At 42.3% G+C, this 19,038-nt stretch overlaps 1 protein-coding gene across 3 annotated transcripts; it reads right to left on the minus strand.

The window, feature by feature from the left end:
• Window positions 1-4,997: 4,997 nt before the first annotated feature.
• Window positions 4,998-18,145, minus strand: LOC115759696 (protein bowel). 3 transcript variants are annotated; one of them, XM_030700694.1, is made up of 4 exons: window positions 18,097-18,145; window positions 17,156-17,335; window positions 8,710-9,608; window positions 4,998-7,436 (listed from the first exon to the last, which is right to left on the minus strand). In XM_030700694.1, exons 3-4 carry the CDS (start codon window positions 9,564-9,566, stop codon window positions 5,969-5,971), a joined length of 2,325 nt encoding a protein of 774 aa, XP_030556554.1. In that variant the 5' UTR covers window positions 9,567-9,608; window positions 17,156-17,335; window positions 18,097-18,145; the 3' UTR covers window positions 4,998-5,968. The 3 variants fall into 3 exon arrangements, with proteins under 3 accessions (XP_030556554.1, XP_030556555.1, XP_030556556.1); XM_030700695.1 differs by having other exon boundaries at window positions 18,087-18,142; XM_030700696.1 differs by lacking the exon at window positions 18,097-18,145 and having other exon boundaries at window positions 17,156-17,371.
• Between the last annotated feature and the right edge of the window lie 893 nt (window positions 18,146-19,038).

The raw sequence follows: 19,038 nt of genomic DNA on the forward strand, positions 1-19,038 counted from the left end.
TCGCAACTCTCAATTTAAGATTCAGAAATAAACTTCTTCAAAAAGAAAAATTCCGAAATATTACAGAGTTTCTCTCTATAAAAGCATTATACATAAATTTAGAAATGTCTTTTTAAAGAACATATTAAGCAAAGATTCTTGAGTCGTTCGTCTATCAGTTACCTATTCCAAGTTAAATATTTTACAAAATGAAAATATTGGCTAGTTCGTAGATTTTTTCAGTAATACCAAATTCCTTTAAATTCTTGAGCTTAAGATAATAACACTTTCTTTTCTCTCAGTGTATGCCCAAGCGTCTTGGTGCCTTGTGCATTATTATCGATGTATCTGTGACTCAGCTGGCAGCAATGCCAAGATACTGTGGTTGTTGTTGTTGTTGTTGTTGTTAATGTTGTTGTTGTTGTTGTTGCTGTGACTTGGCCTGCACTTAAGTGCATTCAAAAGTTTATTGTCTGTCTTTTTATGGGTTTATTAACTTCATTTGGCATTTTGCGTATGTCAAGGAGTGCATTCTGCCTAGATAAGTGGCTAAAAGCGTTGACAAAACTTCTTTTAAATGCCTTTCCTCCTTTGATTGCAGTTAAGGTGTGATATTCCTAATAAGCCCCGTAACTATCTTAAGGCTTTGTGATATCAGCATTCCAATATTGCAATATCTCTTGATAGCCACTTATCGAATTTGTTAGATAGTGCTAAAAGTTGATTATATTTCCTTTAATTGATTAGATACAGTCAAGAGATAGTAGAAAAAACTAAAAAATAAACCTGAAGGGTGCTTTGAATTTTAAACATATTAAAAGAAAATTTGTACAAAATGTAATATCTGCTAAATATTTGAGAGACAACTCTTTATTGAAAAATGAGAAAAACATAAACCTGCATTCAATTATAATTTCATAGATTCAATAACCCTAATAAATAGACATTATTAAATAAAATGATTTGACTTTTCTTGTTAATTATATTTGCCCTCATTTTTTTTTTGTGCGAAATTTGTATTTGACATAGAAAAAAAGGAAATTTAAAACACGTTTGTAACTGGCACAATAAACCCGAAAGTAAGCTCATTTTGCAGGTAATTGAGCAGGTATATAACACACACGCGGGCAAAATGACATACACACACACATGTACATTTATTCTCTGTACACTTTAACGTGTTCTGCACTTGATGGTAAGAGGTTTAACTTATTAAGTCATAATAAAAATGCGACTTTTATATACTTTTGGGAAGCCATACTCAGGTAGTTCTCCAAAGATCAAAGCACTTACAATACTTCAGACATACTGGCTATTTGAGTATCTTATCAAACCCTATCAATAAATAATGTCTGTGAACTCTCATTTGAAGACAGACTTTGCTTCGCATATCTGACATTTACTCACAAATGTCTAACCTTTGACCTCTTGCAAAGCAATCCCCAAATCCCCTTCAGCTCTAAAAGTTCTTAGATTTGAGTTTTAACAATTAGTTATCTCATAAATAAGTACAAGAAAACACATACTTTACTTAATTACAGCTCTATTTTTTAGGCACTAGAGTAATATATGCCTCTTTATTCTGGCTCTGAGCATAATTACAGAATTTGATGAGCTCTGTGGGCACAGACAGCTACAGGCAGTACAAATAGATTATTCATTAGTCTTAAACGATCTTAGTCATCTGTAGTCATTTGTTGTGCCGGCATTTCAGGTTTTTTTTTTTTTTCTTTTTTGATTTAAATACTTTGGATGAGCACACGCGATATGCATTGTATTCGAATGACTAATACCAGCCCACATATTAGATTATAATCCAGCCCCCACTCTCTTTATCCCTCTCCCCCTCTCTCTCTCTCTCACCTAAACACGTTGTGGCTCACAGTTGATAAGCTCCTCTCTCTCTCTCTCTCTTTCTCTCTCCCACTCTCCATCAAAATTGGCCACAAGAAGGCAACACTTGCCAAACGCTTATCGCTTTTTATCTATGTAAGCCCACAAATGCCGCCTGTCTTGGCCTAAGAGGCCTATCATTAAGACTTCTATATATATTTATATATATACAGATAACTGATTGATAATGTCCACTTCCTTTTGCGTACGGCGCATTAATTAGCCAACAAGAAAGTTGGCTGGCAACGCGTCATCAGCTCGGGCCCAAAGGGAAGTGAGTAACATGTAATGCCTGACAAAACGGAAGTAGACGTGAATGTGGAACCAACCGGAGCAGCAGCAGAGGCAGCGCTGCAAGTGCAACTGCAGCTGGCAGCGCTGCCAGCGTTGCAGTCGCTGTTGCGGCTGGCTGAGCGCATGCAGTTGGCAAACTTTGTTGAGTTTATTGGCCACAAAAAATAGCGATAGTACGAGTTGTTGTTGTTGCTGCTGTTGTTGTTGTTGTTGTTGCTGGCAATTAGGCATTCATGAAAGCGTGCAACAGTCGCAACACCTGAATTCGGATTTGGATTCGGATTCAGCTTCGTAGTTGAATCTTTACGCGCCGTTGCATTATATTCGCACTAATGAGCTTTGTTTTACGGTTTCTCCACGCCATTCCATAATGTTCTAATTACAAGAAAATATCTGCAAGCTCTTCTAAAAGCCAGCTTCAAGACGTCTGTGTGTGTATGTGTGTGTGCAACACACACGTGTGTGTGTTGGCCTTTGTGTGGCTTTTGGTTAAAGTTCGCTGTGTTGGTGTATTTGGTAACAGTCGCTTGCTGGCCAAGTGAGCGACTCACCAACACAACCTCACTTTTTCTTTCTTCAGCAGCGAGCGATATTTTCAGTGCTTTTCAACTCTATATATTGCAATTGCAATTTCCAACACTTAACGCACTTGTTGCACTTGCCGTTGGTATTTATGTGTGTGTTTTATTTCGACTATTTATTGGCATTATTTTTGGGCTAATGAAACGACGCTTTTGGTTGGCTTTAAGGCGCGGTCATTGGCGATCACACTTACACACACGCACACGCGCGCACACACTTGTGTGTATGTGACAACAGAGAGTAGAAAAAAAAGCACCGTTGAGATCAAAATTTGTTGCGTTTAGCGCGCGCACGTCTGCTCGGCCGCGTCGTCGTTCACCTTCTGAGCGCACTGAGTCGCCCAGAGAAGCTCCACGGTCAAAACTGCGTCTGCCTCTCTCACTCTCTCTCTCTCTCTCTCTCTCTTTGTTTCACATCTGCAGTCAAAACAGTCAAAACACCCGCTGAGAAGCTTTGCGCGAGCGAAACGGAATATTCAAAGTTCGCTCGCAGTGGACAAAGCCAAACGTTGCATAGTAATTGTTGTTGTTGTTGTTGTCGGGCAGGTTTTTGCTGTTGCTGTTGTTGTTGTTGTTGTTGCTTATGCTTATGCTGAGCGCGCCAGTCGTAGTTACCTTGGCCGAAATGACGGCAGCCACAGCTTTTACAGCTTTTGCCTCAATACCTGTTGCTTTCTGCGCTGTTCGAATGTTGTTTGCATTAACGGTCGCTGTAACTGAGCTGTGTTTAGTGTTCTCTGTTAACTTAACAGTTTCCCGACTGTAGATTATTATTGTGCTTTGAACATTGGGCTGAAAGTTTTTTTAATTGATTTTTAATTATTTTATTTATTAAACTGCTTAAAAGGCCAGCTGTCTCCTTATGCGCCATTTGTGTGCTGTCTCATGAAGTCGCCAGGTTTCTGGGAGTACAGAAAATTGATTAGAGTTAAAAGTAATTTGATTTATTTCGCACTCTTAACAACACTTAAAATAGCCTCTTATATATAACTCAAGTGATAATATTGTCTCTTGGTTAAACAGGGCATTCCGCAGTTGAGTGCAACCCACGACAACCTAATTATCCCCATTCCCAACTGGGTTTTAGTAAAAATAAACAATTAAACAACTAAAAAAGTAATTAAATATAAATAAAGAAATTGTTAAACAATTATGTACACATAGTTTAAGCAAATATGAACATATTCTTAGGCTTTTATCCACAGTGCATATGTGTACAGCATACTCTTAGGCTGTATTAAAATATTGAATATAGTTCAAAGTATTTTAAGTACAAATAATTTGGTTACTCTGTTTACTGTTTTAAGGTATTGACTTCTTCAAATTGATGGAGTATTGGCCACAATGTGAAGACATGGGACATGTTTTAACAATTTAAAATGTATTTTAAATAAGCATATCTAAATGCATACATATATATATTTTAACTTGCATTAATATTTCGGATGAGTTTGAGATATATATGACTTTATATAAAACTATGAAATAGTAAATAATTTTAAATATCATATTTTCTTAGATTTTTCTTAAAAATTGTGGAATTTTATAATTGAGTTGCACACATTTAGGCTGGACGCTTTAATTACTTTAATGAGCTGTAGGTTCCTTTGGAAAATATGCGACTCGAAAGATCCTTCTTTGCGATTTCATATTGTTTTTCTCTACTTATTTCTTTGCGCCACAATAATCAATGCTATTTATTAATTCATTTCGTATGACTTTGGCGACTTCCTTTTAAAAACTTTGGCAATTTGGCGGACATTCTCACGCACTCGAGCTGCGATTTTCAGCAGGCAAATCACGTGCGGCGGCAACTGGTGATATCATCAATGTCTCATCTCGGTTAATATAATTGTTTTGGCTTTATTATTTTTTTATAGTTCAGCGATTGATGTCGTCAGCGAATGGCGGAGGGTGAGGTGCGTGAGGGAGTGTGGCGGCACCTATGAGGTTTCCTGAAAATGCCCAACACTCGCCTGATGACAGCGATTTACGTGCCACATTAATTGAACTTTCTACGTGTTCGAGTGCGGCACTTGGAACCTGCCTTGAATCGAGCGCCGAATTGTGCGTGTTGGCCATGTTTGAGGCGTTGTCTATGAGAGAGAGACCAATGCGAAACGTGCCTGAAGTACAACTTGATAATGGCTCCAATGTCGCTTTGATTGATGGACGAGTGATTCATGCAAGTCGATGCGTTTCTCTTAATCGAAATCAAAATTTAATTAATTTTAATGCAAACTTTATTTAAATATATATTTTATATTAATTGTGGTTTTTCAAAGTCATTTAAAATTGAAGGAAGACCATGGAATGCTAGAAGGCTGTACTAAAAACTCTAAAAATACATACTTAAGATATGCTATAAATTAAGCCTATAAAAATTTAACTGGAATTCTACGGCTGCATTTGCCGAGCTTGTTTTACATGTTTTTATTTGATTTTTAGTTTTTTGTTGTTGTATCTCGTGTCTTTAAGCTACTTTTACTTTCAACCTTTATTTCCCTCAGCGTAAATCTTGACACGATTTTGCCATCAAGATTATCTTACAAATTAAACATAAATTAAAGTTGTGTATACAAGTATTTTAGTATGGATTTTAATTAGATACTAGTTAGCTAAAGAAAACAACAACACTTAGTGTTGGACTAAACTAGGCGACAACTAACTGATAGACTCTCGAATTATACAACTAGGATGCTTTAAAATAGGTTTACGCCATGTACTAAACGATGTCAAGCGACTGTACTAAATGTGCTAAAAGCACAATGCTGATAATATTGAAGCACACATACAACTAAGCTGATCTAAATGGAATGTACTAAGGGTACTAAAAACATACTTATCAACATGCCACCAGGCTGATCTAAATGGGAATGCACTAAATGTACGAATAGCACACACAACTAGGCAAATCTGAATTGTATGTACTAAAGTGTACTCAGTGTACTAAAGGCACAATGCCATTCTACAAATGCAACAACAGTTTTCATAAGCTTGCGATCCATAAACTATATACTTAAATATATACCTAGAGTTAAAAGTATTTCTTATTGCCTTGCCTAGAGACATTGTACTAAAATGTACTAAAAGTGCGCTTATGGCTAAGTAGCTTGTTTTGCCTGCCACAGATCAGCTGGCCGGGATCTTCTCATGCCACATGATCTATGCCAAAGCCTTGAAACAATCCTTAGTGTACTAAAAACTCGAATCCTCCATTTTCAGCGACGCATTATGTCCTCAATGCTGAAGCCCGTCCGCCTGGGCGGAGCTGGTGCCGGCGCCGGCGCAGCACTTGGCGGAGTTGCCGCTGCTGCTACTGCTGTTGGTGTCGGCGGCGGTGCGGCACCTGGCACTGCTACTGCTGCCGGCGGTGCTGGTGGACGTGGTGCTCCCTTATCGGGCGGGGCACACGTTTCCGTTGCCGGCGGCTTGCACATCAGCTGTCTGGGCGGATGACGCGACATGTTCAAGGCATAGATACCGGAATTCTCCAGATATGTGCGCTGATGATCCACCAGCTCCACGAGCGGCGGCGGCGGCGGCAATATGCGCTTGCGCACCGGTATGGAGCCCAGGAAACTGGGCAGCGCCTCATGCGGTGAGTGCAGCGGCTGCGACGGCGGTCTGGCTGGCTCCGTGGAGCCGGAGCTGGAGCTGGAGCTGCTGGTCACAATGCTGGGCGGTGTCGAGGGCGACGTCTTGCTGAGGTTCAGCGTCTTGTGGTGCAGATCACGACGCACGTGCAGCATGGGCAAATAGGGATCTCCATTAACAGGTGGTAACAAATGCGCATGGCCATGATGTGGTGCTGGTGGTGCGGCCGTCGGTGGTGGTCCTGCTCCCGGCGGTCCAGTTGGGCCACTTGGTGGCGCATAGCGCAGCGCGGTCATAAACGAAGCAGGCAGAGCGCCTGCTGCTGCTGGTGCATGTGGCGGCTCCTCTTGCTGCCGCTCGCCGTGTGGCCGCATGGTGTAGGTCTCGCCGCCCTCATGATGGCAATGGGTGACGCCCTGGCGCTCCGGCTTGGCCACCGGGCCGGAGGCAGCGGCTGCTTGGCCAGCCTTGAAACGCGCAACCAGCGCCACCTCGGCCTTTTCCTCCTCGGTCTCCGCCTCCAGGTCCTCGTCCTCGGCCAGGTCGAGGGCGCCAGCTTCATGCAACTCCTCCTCCTCGTCGTAGTCGTCAAACTCCTCCTCGCTGTCCTCGTGCTCATAGCTGGCGCTGCTGCTGTTGTTGGTGGCCTTGCGCTTCAGACGCATGCGCTCCGCCTCATCCTTCTCGGCCTGCCCGCTCAGATTGTGAACGGGCGAATGGCGTGGCGAGTCGACCTCCAGCAGCGAGTCCTCCTCATCGCCGCTCAGCTGCCGCGCCTCGTCCTCCTCGCCCACATCCACATAGTCGGCGCTGTTCACCTCGCCCACGGCATGCGTCAGCGCATGTCGCCTCAGATCGCAGTTGCGGCGAAACACCTTGCCGCAGGAGGAGCACTCGTAGGGCTTGTGATCGGTGTGGGTGAGCAGATGGGTCTTCAGGTTCGAGCGCTGATTAAAGCTGCGACTGCACACGGGACACTTGTGCGGCGACTCCTCCATGTGCAGGATCTTGTGCACGGCGAGGGTGCGTGACTGGCAGAAGCCCTTGCCGCATTCGGTGCACTTGAATGGCTTCTCCTTCGAGTGTATATACCTGTGAGAGGGAGAGAAGGGGAGGGGTGACATTAATTGACTTGGCTCATTGCGTGGGCGTTTTTGGTAGCTGCTTGGCCAGCAGCCCATTAGCTGGTAGCTGGCAACTTGAGTTGACAGTTATCTCTGCTCTGCATATTATCTCTGTCCGCTCAGATAAAGTGCGCTGATATATTTTATGTTTATGGCAGCCATCTTTGAAATGGCGTCCACTTGTTGTTGGACCAGCAACCAGCAACCAGCAGCAGAAGCAGCAGCAGCAGCAGCTGCTGCGTCTTTTCAGAAAAAAAATATGTAAAACTGGTTCTCAGCTCAGTTTTGCTTGGGTCTGGGCCCGTCTCTGCCATTGCTCGGGCGGCTTCGAGGCGCACCGAGATTCTTCTTGGTGCCTTCTCTTGGCCCGCTGCCGCTGCTGAGAAATTAGCCCCGCGGCAAAGCAAACAAACGACAAATGGACCGAAACCGAACGATCAAAAGACACAGTCCGGGCATATTGGACAGGCCCAACACATACACACACACACACACATACAACCTACTCAGTACGTAGGTATCGAGCATCGAGTACTCCGCAACCGCACCCCTCATTGCCGCCCCCTCCAACTGAAAACCAACAAAGTTAATTAACTTTGTCTTCTGCGGCATGTTCTTCGCATAACTTGGCTAAATGTCTGAGCCAACTGATTTTGTCGAGCTATTGGGTCGCTATTCTGGTGGAAGTTCTTAAGATGAATAACAAAAATGAAACTATTTTCCCAAATAAAATTCATAGGAAATTTAATCGGGCTTAATTTGAAATCTAATCCTACTAATCCAAATTCTTCAGGGAACTGTCTAAACACATCATTTAGGAAACTCTCAACACTTGTTCTTGAAAACTGCTTTCCTTCTAAATACCTAGTTGCTTTGAAGACGGACGAAATAATATAGAAAACCTTTTAGATATTATAAAAACTTTAAGAAACCGAACTAATTTTCACTCTTAGCTCCATGAGATTCTTAAAAAAGCTTTAACAATTAGTTATTCTTAGAAATAACTCTGGTTCTCCTATTTCCCCTTTTTCTTAGACACATCCCACTCAAATCTCATTAGAGGGTATTCCAGCTGCGACTCGCTTCATCTCTTTTTACTTTTCATGTTTTTGCTTCTTCTTGCTGCTGCTGCTGCTGCTGCCTTGAGGCATGGCAGCAATTACGAGCGCAGACACGCCTGCTGCCTGGTCGTTGCTCAGGTGACTGGCCAGATCCAGCACCCGCTGCCCGCTTGCACTCACCTGTGGTCTCGCAAGTGATCCTGTCGCCGGAAAGCCTTGCCGCATATATCACAGGAGTAGGGCCGCTCGTCCGTGTGCGTGCGCTCGTGTATCAGGAGATTGTAGGACTTGGTGAACTGGCGATTACAGAACTTGCAGATGAACTGCTTTTTGGGCCTGGAGGCGCGACCGGGTGCGCGCAGCAGGCGCCTGTCCAGGCCGGCGTGCATGCCCGGCGCCAGGCCGGGCGGAAAGAGCGCTGCGGCCGTTGCCGCGCCCGGCGGAAATGGAAAACTGCCGGCGCCCGTGGGTGAGGGGCCCGGTCCAGTCAGATATGGCGGTGGTGGTGGCGGCCCATAGAGCACACCGGGTGGCGGCACGCCTGGTGGCGGCACACCCGGCGGACCCCCACGGCCTAGCATGGCAGCAGCGGCCGCGGCCTCGCGCAGCGCCAACTCCTTGCGCTTGTCGGCCATCATGGCAATGATCTCGTAGTTGGAGTTGCTGCCGGCACGCGCCTTCGCCTCCAGCGCCTGGCGCGTCGGCAGCACCGGCACAAAGGCCGATATCTCGCGATGATGCGGCGGCCCCGCCGGTCCGTGCGGCCCGCCGTGCAGCCCCGACGCGGCCAGATGCTGCTGATAGGCCAATTGTGTTTCGTAGGCAGCTGCCGCTGCCGAGATCCTGCTAGCCGATGAGTTCCTCGAATCGCCGGCGCTGCCCGACCCATCCGAGTTGCCGGTGGATCCATTGCCACCGGAGCCACCGCTTGCCGCGGCAGCCACTGCGGCCACCGTGGACATGAACTGATCCATGCGAGAGGCGCGTAGCATGGGTATGGCGCCTCCGCCCTCGCTGGCTGTGCTATCCGTGGGCATATTGAGGGCTGGCGCCTACTCACATCGCCGTCAGACCTTCAGCTGCAGATAACGAGACGGAGAGAGAGAGACAAAGAGGGAGAGAGAGAGAAAATATAACAATTAGTCAAATGTTGTGTTAATTGTTGCGGCTTATTGGGGCTCTATTGGGCTTATCTTAATTGCTCGTCGAGTCCAATAAAAAGTATATTTGCTGTTTGCCCCGTTAGCATACCCTGCTCGCAAATAGGGCGAATCAGAGTCTAGCTACAACGGGCTAAAGTTGGTAACAGATGGCAAATATGTTATAGTCGAGCAAAGTTTATAAATTAAACAACTTTAAGAAATAAATTATACATTCTCTATCTATCTATGTCAAAGTTAAAGAATTACATTTTGTTATATTTTTACCATTATTTAAATTATAATAAAAATGTCTTGTCAATGGTTAGTTCAATAAATATTTAGATAACAACTTAAATAATTTTATATGCTTGCTCAAATTTAATACAAATTCAGATTTTAGAACAGGATATAACGCAGAGTATGCAAGTGCTTTATAATTATGTTCACGAATATCAAAACAGCTCTAAAAATTAAATTTAATTAGCATTTTTTGAATTAATGACAGAACATTTGATATTAAATTGCATTTAACTTGATTCTTGTTTTTTTCCAAATCACTTATTAAATAATGTGTTTTCTTGTTATTTTTAATTGTTATTAAATTATTGAGTTGTTTACCAATTATTGAAATTGTAATATAAGTAGAAGAGCTGGAAGAGTTGCTGAGTTAACTTTAGATATTTTTTTTTCGAGTATTAAGCAAAAGCACATATTTGGCTATAGGGTATATCCATTTAGCAATTCACTTTTTTTAGATTATTTTTTACTGGGTAAGTTTTTCAAACGAATTTTTGTTATATTTTTATATTTTTTTTTATTTATTTGTTGTATTTTTTTTTTATCAGCAGCGGCGGCGGCAAGTGAAACTAAACTGAACTGAAACGAGTCGCCGTCGCAGTTGGAGTTGTCGACGCTGCCAGGTTAGATAAGATTGTGCGTCTGAAAACCTGCCTGACTCAGGCAGCGAGGCAGCACACACAGTAGTGCACACACACACACACACACACACACACACACACACACACACACACACGTACACAGGTACACATAGATACTGGCATTTGGCAGCCATACAAATGCAACTGGTAGCCTAAGCGAACTAAACGGCAGTCAGTCAGTCAGTTAGGCACTCGGTAGCTGGGCCCGGGTACGAGAAATGAGAAGCGAGCAGCGAGAAGCGACCCGATGCGAACTGTTCGAGCGACTGCTTACTGGATTTACGCAACAGGAGCTTCAGCTTCTGACTCGACTCGGGGAGGGGAAGGGGGAAAACGATCATCGCGTTAATAGCGAGAAGAAGCAGAAGCTAACGAGTGTGGAGTGCGGTACAAAGTAATGCTGATAATGATAATGACGCTCATATTGTCGCCGGATCGATCATAAAGAACCAGTTGCGTAAAAACGACAACAGGCAGTTCCCTGCTCAGTCTACCCCTCCGTTCCGATCGAGCGAACCCCTCCGACTACCCGCCCATGCAATGACAGTTTTGCTTATCATTTGCTGGAAATGTTCTCGCGACTTGTGAATGTTGGTTGCGCCTTGAAATGAGTTTTTCACGTCGTGATTTTTTAGTTATTCTGCATTTGGTTGTTTTTTTTTTCCGCCTGTCTGACATGATAAGTAGATAGTCGTAAGTGCTGCATCATCGCCGTAGTCGTTGGATCTGCTGTGGCAACTGCACGTGCCCCGGAGATGTGGCTCGGCTGTTTGTGCGCCTGTCAGATTAGATCTGTGCAACTAAGATAGATAGTTTATGGCACTGTCTGATTAGAAATGACATAGGACTTTTTTCGAGAGAGATAGAGAAAACCAAGTGGTTGGTCAGGCTGCAAAAGTTGTATCTATTCTATTGACAACTTGATTTGATTAAAGTGAAACTCACAACTTGACTAAACAATTTAGTTAAACGTTGAGTTCAATTTGCAAATCTGCAAATACTTGACTGGAGTTTACCGGACGGCTGGCATGTTAAATGCTTTCAGTTGCAATGAATAATATTATGATTTATGATTGTAAGGCGGCCATACCTTAAATTTAACAACTATCATTAGCCCTAGTTCGAATAATTTATTCCTTTAGAATATATATTAATAGTTTACTTAAAAAAATGAATACTTTAAAAACTTTAGCATTTAGAAAGTTTTAATGCCGAGCGTGGTTTGAATTGGAATACTTTAATATGTAAAAAAAACTACTTTACTTTTTTCAATAAAAAATGACGTCCAATAAAGTATATTATATTTTTTTTTTTAATTTATTAGTTAGTTTCCCCTGTTAGGCCCATTTTAAACAATTCCAGACTCTTTTACACTATATAAAGATTCTATGCAAAACTACAGAGGCTATTCTTCGATAATATTGCGTTCATCCAGCTGTCAGATATTGCTTCCTTTCTCTATTAAATAACGCTTCACATTCAACCCTGAATATAAAAATAACATGAAGGAATATATAAACTAAAAAAGTTTAAGGACTAACAACATTTAAAGATGTTAAAGAAAAACTGAAAAAACTTATAACAGAAATTTGTTTATAAACATTTTATACATGTTATAAGCATTTGCATAATGTTTTTTTCCTTTAACTTTACTTAAAGTTTCTGTTAATGAAAAAACTGAAATCTTACTTGTATAATTATATTTCCAACAATAAAGAGATAAGTTTCTTTTCGAGTATAGTTTACCTAACTGCCTTTTAGTACTTGACCAACTGATCTTAATTCGAACGCTTCATAAGTCGCCCCCAAGTAGTTGCAAGTAACTGAGCCGTCTGATATATCACACCTCACGCCGCAGCGTCACGTAGTATCTGTAGTTAGCCTCGAAAAAAGAGGTAACCCGTTTTGGGGTTTTTCGTTGTCGTATTTAATTTTATTTTCATATTTTTTTCTAGGTTTATACTCTTTCTTCTGCTTCTTGGCACACACTTATGCATTTATGACTGGGGCTCGGTGTCTGTTTAACTGTCTAAACTGTCCGAACTGTCCGAGCTGTCGACCCTCTCAGTCTGTCCCTGTCTGTGCACACAATTGCGATCCGGCGTTCATTATCTTTTGAAACATCGGCACTTTTGAAACGTCAAGCCAAATAAGAAAAACAAATAAAATTAATGTAAATAATGGACATCATCAGCAAAATGCGAAGTCGTCGACAACGTTGCACGTACTTGCCGTAGTTGTGGCTAAAGAGCAGGCCAGATAGACACGAGAAGGAGATGTGAACAGAGCGGAGAGAGAGCTGTGTACTTTCAGATACAATATAGAGATACAGATACACACGCACACATACAGGCGAAACGTTTGCGCAAACGGTTGCCCAGCAAATGAAGCCAAAGGCTTAAATGTGTGTATACATATAATAAAAAAAAAAGTGTATGAGAAACAACAACAACAACAACAGCAACAACAACAACAACTACTGGCAAAGAAAATAAAAGATATCGAGGAGCAATTTGGCTGCCACTTTTCGCTGCCTGCTCTGGGCCCGAGACTGGGTCTGGCTTTGTGTAAACAATCAGCCAAAGAGACGCAGCAGACGCGTAGACCCAGTGGAAAAAGGTTCAAAGCAGTTGATAAAAAAAATACACACACACACACACACAGCTGTGGGCAACACACAGATACAAGAAAAACACATGCGCAAAGGGATTTAATATTTGTATAGAAACGAGACGAAGTTTTGTCCAATGTGTGGTTCGTATCTTGGGCTTGGACCAAGACGTACTACTTCAGTTTGCTTACAAAACAAAAAGCAACAACAACAACAACAACAACAGCAACAACAACAAACAACACACGACAAGAAAGGGTCAGCATTTGCGAGTGTGTGTGCTCAGTTTTAATCCCTTCGGGCCAGGCTCGCCGCCACGGCGAAGGTAGCTAATCATCAACCAAAAAAAAAGGAGAAAATAAAAAATAAAATAAAAAATCAGAGTGCTCCAGTCGAAAATGCTCGAGAGGCAAATACCCTGTAACTAAAATAAACGAGTTTCAAATTTCCTAGGTATGGCAGAAACTATCCAAAGAAGTTTGGAATTTCTTAAAAGCAAGATGAGTTCTAGAAATCTAAACTTCAAATCGATTTTTGTGACTTATTGATGTTTACAAATAAACCTGATCAACTCGTATAAAGGAAAAGCTGCCTTCCAAATTACAAGTCTTTAGCTCGTATAGTCTGCGAGATCGGAGAGATCGGTTGTTGCTGCTGATTGAGAATATTACGTAGTTGTAATATTTCCTTTTGGCTGTGGAAACAGCATACCCTTGTCTAACCAGAGCAACAGGGTATTACGAAATAAAAGTTAAAGAAACAACTTGTAATTATAGCCGTTGCCTGCATTCTCCTGCGTTTGCGTTTGCGTTAATCTGACAACCCTTTGGCCGCGGCCGGAGCTCTGAGATAATAGTCGTAGCTATTAAAATCTCTAGCCATAATCATCAGCGCTTGTAGTTTTCCAGCTAGTGCCTGGATACCTGCTCCACCGGCGTGTCTATAATTTTCTTGATTAATATCTATGGGATTTACACATACCCCACATCAGTTGGTGTGTGCGAGTGTGCGTGTGTGTGTGTTGTGTGTAAGTGCGCGTTCATTAATTTAAAAGCTTTGCTAATTCTGCAGGCATGTTGCATGCGTTTTACTTTTTTCGAGCAGCCCATGAAACTGTTAATGAAGTTTTATGGGTTCGAAATGCAGCTGGCTGCAAACTGTTCTATAAATTACTAAGGTTGTTCACTTTAATTGAAAAACATAATTTATAATTATTATGATCAAGCGGGGCTAAGCGAGGCTGCACAAAAACTGGTCCAGAACTAGCTAAATTGATGGGTTCGTTTCGTTGAAGAAGCCAAAGCTAACTAAACTAGTCAGAGATTGGCAAGAACATTTCCAAACCAAGCAAGCGAATCGCAAGATATTTATTTTATTAAATAAATATATATAAAATAACGATTTATTTAATTTGAGGTTTTATCAAATATTAAATTCAAACATATAAAGCTTGCATCGGCGTAAAATTTTTGGTTTCCTCTTGGATCGTTATTTAATAGACATTTAATTGCATTTGATTTAAAAACCTAGCGTAGTTCTACAAGTCTATCGATTAAATGATTGAAAGTCGATAGATTTATATAATTAATCAAAATAAATATTACTTTGAAACAAACACAAGAACAAGATGTTTTCTTTTAACAAGACTTACTTAATATGCATTTTCGGAAATTTTACATACTAGAAAATTTTATGCAGAAAGCATAAAAATGAAAAATATGTAAGCTTTTGAAGAAGAGAACATACCAATTATTTTGATAGGCCATTTGAAAGCTTTGCAGGACTACCGTAAATATAGACAAAAGAAATCTTACTAACTCACTATTTACTCTGATTTACAAATGTATTTCAACTATTTTTAATATCTCTCTCTTATGTTCTCCTCTTGCTACAAATTTTTATAATTTATTTTAATCTCTGAATTTATTAGTTTACCTGAAATGTGTAAAAGGCGGTTCTTTCCCTTTAAGGCCTCAGAGTCTGCTGTTCTGCTCTCATTTCCTTATACCATTTCTTCTGCACTGTTCAGGCAGCTAATCCTCTTAGCTCGATCGTATTTTATGCTTCTTCTGACTCTTGAATCTGGACAATACTCTTCAAGAAATAGAGTTCTTCAGTTCTTTTGTGCATGGACTGTCAATAACTCATAATCACCGGCTACTTTAGACTGAGCAGATCTCTTGTGTGTTTAGATATACCTATAACCCTCTTGCTTTTGAGGATGGACTTAATCCAGATCCGTTCAAACGTTGTTCTCCCCACACAGGGCAATTCATATTGTAATGGATAGAATTTAATTTCATCATCAAAACCGATCGGATGCATTAAAAAGCTGTCTAGAATATCAAGCGCCAGTTAAAAAAAAAAGAGACACACGTGCCAAATGGGCGTGACGGGGCGACGAAATAAGCTTCGCCTTTTATGGCCAATTGTATGTCCCATTGTTTTTTTTTTAGCTTTATGGGCTAGCGTTAAGTGCCTGTCTTTTGTTTGACTAAACTTTTAGATGCTTTTAATTTGTTTTTCGTATTTAATTAACTTCATTTTTATTGAGCGTTATTTTCAGACCAAAAACACCACTGCCCTACCGTTGCACTGATATTAATTTGATACCACAAAGAAAAAAGAAACCCACCCAGAAATATACCGAATGCAATAAATTTTTATGTGCCTATTCTTATGCTAAAAAGTAGGAACCCAAATTGCCTATAAACAAACAATGATGAAAATTCAAAGAGTTTCCAGCGCTCCAGCCTCAGCTCCAGCTCCAGCTCGAGCTCCAGTCGAGCGCAACAAAAGCCAATGGCTCTATAGAACCGCAGCGAATGGAACCCGAGCACCAAAATCTCCAATACCCCATGCGAGATCTAAAGCACAAAAAAAATTAAAAAAAAAATGAAAAACGAGACTGTGGGAGCGCGGGAGGCGTTTTCAAGCAGCAGCAAAAAAAAAAAAAAAAAAAAAAAACTAAAGCATTTAAAAGAAATCAAAGGAAAATAAGCACAAAGATGCTGGAGCGATGTAGATGGCAATGCCAGATGATGGTATATGGTAACCGAAAGCCCAAACCCCAAACCCCAAACCCCAAACCCCAAGCCCCAACAGAAGCTTGCGGCAATTGCGTTTCCTCTTTGGACACACGTTCTGAACAATTAAAGCGCGCGGCAAGCCAAGCTGGCAACGACGACGACCAAGTCCAAAAAAACCGGATTCAAATTGAGCACGACGAGAGCTGCTGAAGCTGAGGCTGAAGCTGAGGCTGAGAGCCACTGGCCACTGGCACTGGCTACAAGTGAACTGGTTTACGGCCAGCAACAACAAAAAAAGGTAAGAAAAAAATTCGAAGCTCGAACCTTCGAGCTGGAGTCGAACCCCAAGTCAGAGCCAGCCGCAGAGCCCAGCCGAGCGCCAGGCCGCCTGCCTGTCAATGGAACGCAGCCCAGGCAGCCAGCCAGGCAGCCGGGCAGGCAGGCACCACACTGAGTTCGGTGGCAATGACAGTGGCACATGCAGTTGTAGTGGAAGCCGCTGCGGCAGCCGCCGCCAGTCGCCCAAAAAACCGCCAACTGTGGCGGAGCCTCCAACGTTGAGCTACAGCACAATGTGTGTGTGTGTGTATGCGAGTGTGTGTGTGTGTGCGCTTGGAGCAGGTTTTAGCAGTCAGCGTATTTTTTATTTACTTTTCTACTCGCCATAGTCACGTCTCTCTCTCTCTCTCTCGCTCTCGCTCTCTTTGGGCCCACTCGCTGTGGCTGCGACTCGCTGTGATTCGCTTTTGGCCATAGCGAAAATCAAAAGAAAATAATTAGCTAGACCCTAAAAAAAAATTTGAGCTGCGGAATTTTTTTGTGGAATCTTATGTTGTATTTTTTTTTTGTTTGTCTTGAGTGTTTTTTGGTTGGGGGTGTTGCCTGCTCGGGGCGTGTGTAGCTTACCTGTAAACAATTTTGATGGCTGTGCGCAAGGCGCCTGAGGCTCTTTCAAGCTTGGCTTGGCCAGTATTCCAAGTATTTTGAACAAGTTTTAGTTTATTTAGTTTTTTTTTTCTCTCTTTTCCTTTTCTATATCTTTCTCAGTGCTTTTTTGTGGCACTTTTGTTAAACTTTTTGTGATTTCTAGAAGGCAAACAATATTTTAGATTAGAAATTTTGCAAAACAATTTTCCATATATGCTACAATTGGTTTTTAAGTTTAGATAACATGAAGTATCCAATCGGCTGGCTTGCAAAATTTATACAATAAGTTTAGATACACGCACACGTAGTACAACACACACACACACACACACAGATAGATACAAATGTATCTTACAGATGTATGCGCGACACAATCACGGCACGATCAGTCGCGCGCGGTCGCGGGTGTTACGGGAGCAACAGCAGCGGCGGCTACCACAAACCACGTAGAAGACGAAAAAAAAAAACACAAAACCAAACCACGTACGAAAGCAACCGCCAGCAAAACGAGCGATCGATCCAACCGAGCCGAGGGAACCAAGCCAAGCCAAACCGAACCGAACTGAACCGAACTGAAGCGAACGAACGAACGAGCCAAGCCACAAACGAGATACGGCAGCTGAAATGTGTTTTTCTACATTTTGTTTGAAATAGGAGCTGAAGCCAGTGCAGCTACCAATTCGCTCCTCAAGTAGTCCCAAACTCTACCCACACACACGCTCACACACACACACTCACTGACACACACACACACGTACACACACTATGACACGCCACTGAAAAGCGCTTTTCAGCGAGCGGCGATCGGCGATCGGTGAGCGGGTTCGGTTGCGACGTTGCAACAAGTTCACTGTGCCTGCATTTTTCCCCCAATATACAGATGTATCGCACAGATACACAACACACTCACACACACATACGTATGCAATTCCACTGTGTGACTGTAGCCACGATCCGCGCGCAGGTGCGTCAGCTACGATCAACTCTCGAAGACTAATCCAATATTGCCGAGCCGCTGTCGTCGTCGTCATCATCGTCGTTCGAAGAGAGCGACTCGCCGAGCGCTGCAGCGAGAGAGTAAGCCGCAACGAGTAGCGAGAGAGAGAGAAAGAGAGAGAGATCGCGCTCGAAACCAGCCAAGTGAGAAAAGCCCAACAACAACAAGAGCAACTGGCAAACAAACTAACCAACCGACCGCCAGTCGCACGCTGCGGACAGCCGGACTCAGCGGACAGACACACGGAACGTGCATACGTACGACGAGTTATTGTCAGTTAGAGAGCTACCTGTTTACCGACTGCTTACCGTTTTCGAGGGTAGACGAACAAACTCACGGGTTGCCAGACTGCATTCAGCTCGGTACGTTTCCAATGGGCGAGGGAGTAACTGCGGTGGCCGCTTGCGGCTTGGGGGAGTCGAACCTAATATGATATGGTGGTAGGGTGTGATTTGTGAGTCGTATGAGATGAGGGACATTATTGAAAATTACATTTCTGAGTATTCTACTTGTATTCTTGGCTTTAAGATCTTAATATCCAAAGGGACTCTCAATATAGGAGCAATTATAATATGATTTAATATATCAAATTCTTAATCCTAATAAGGTCTGTAAAAGAAAACAAGATTTCAGGTAGTACTCCCAATAGCTTATGTTTTGGTTGAATATATTGATCTCGTTTTTACCATTTACCACTTAATGCGCCTATTGGAAAATTAACTGTAAAAAATCGATTTAAAAAATGTTAATAAAAGCCATATAACCATATAAATACATACATATATTCATTTACATGTACATCCATACAAACATATGTAAGTACATACTCACATACATACATACATACATACATACATACATACAT

The sequence above is a fragment of the Drosophila novamexicana genome, unplaced genomic scaffold (genome assembly GCF_003285875.2).
Source record: "Drosophila novamexicana strain 15010-1031.04,08,12 unplaced genomic scaffold, DnovRS2.1 tig00000387-arrow-pilon, whole genome shotgun sequence".
Classification (NCBI taxonomy): Eukaryota; Metazoa; Arthropoda; class Insecta; order Diptera; family Drosophilidae; genus Drosophila; species Drosophila novamexicana.

Bases quoted from the DNA above. Each gene is read 5' to 3' on its own strand.
- LOC115759696 (XM_030700694.1), bottom strand. From the start codon at position 9,566: ATGCCCACGGATAGCACAGCCAGCGAGGGCGGAGGCGCCATACCCATG. The intron at 7,437-8,709 runs GTGAGTGCAAGC...TCCCTCTCACAG, and splicing joins GATCACTTGCGAGACCACAG to GTATATACACTCGAAGGAGA.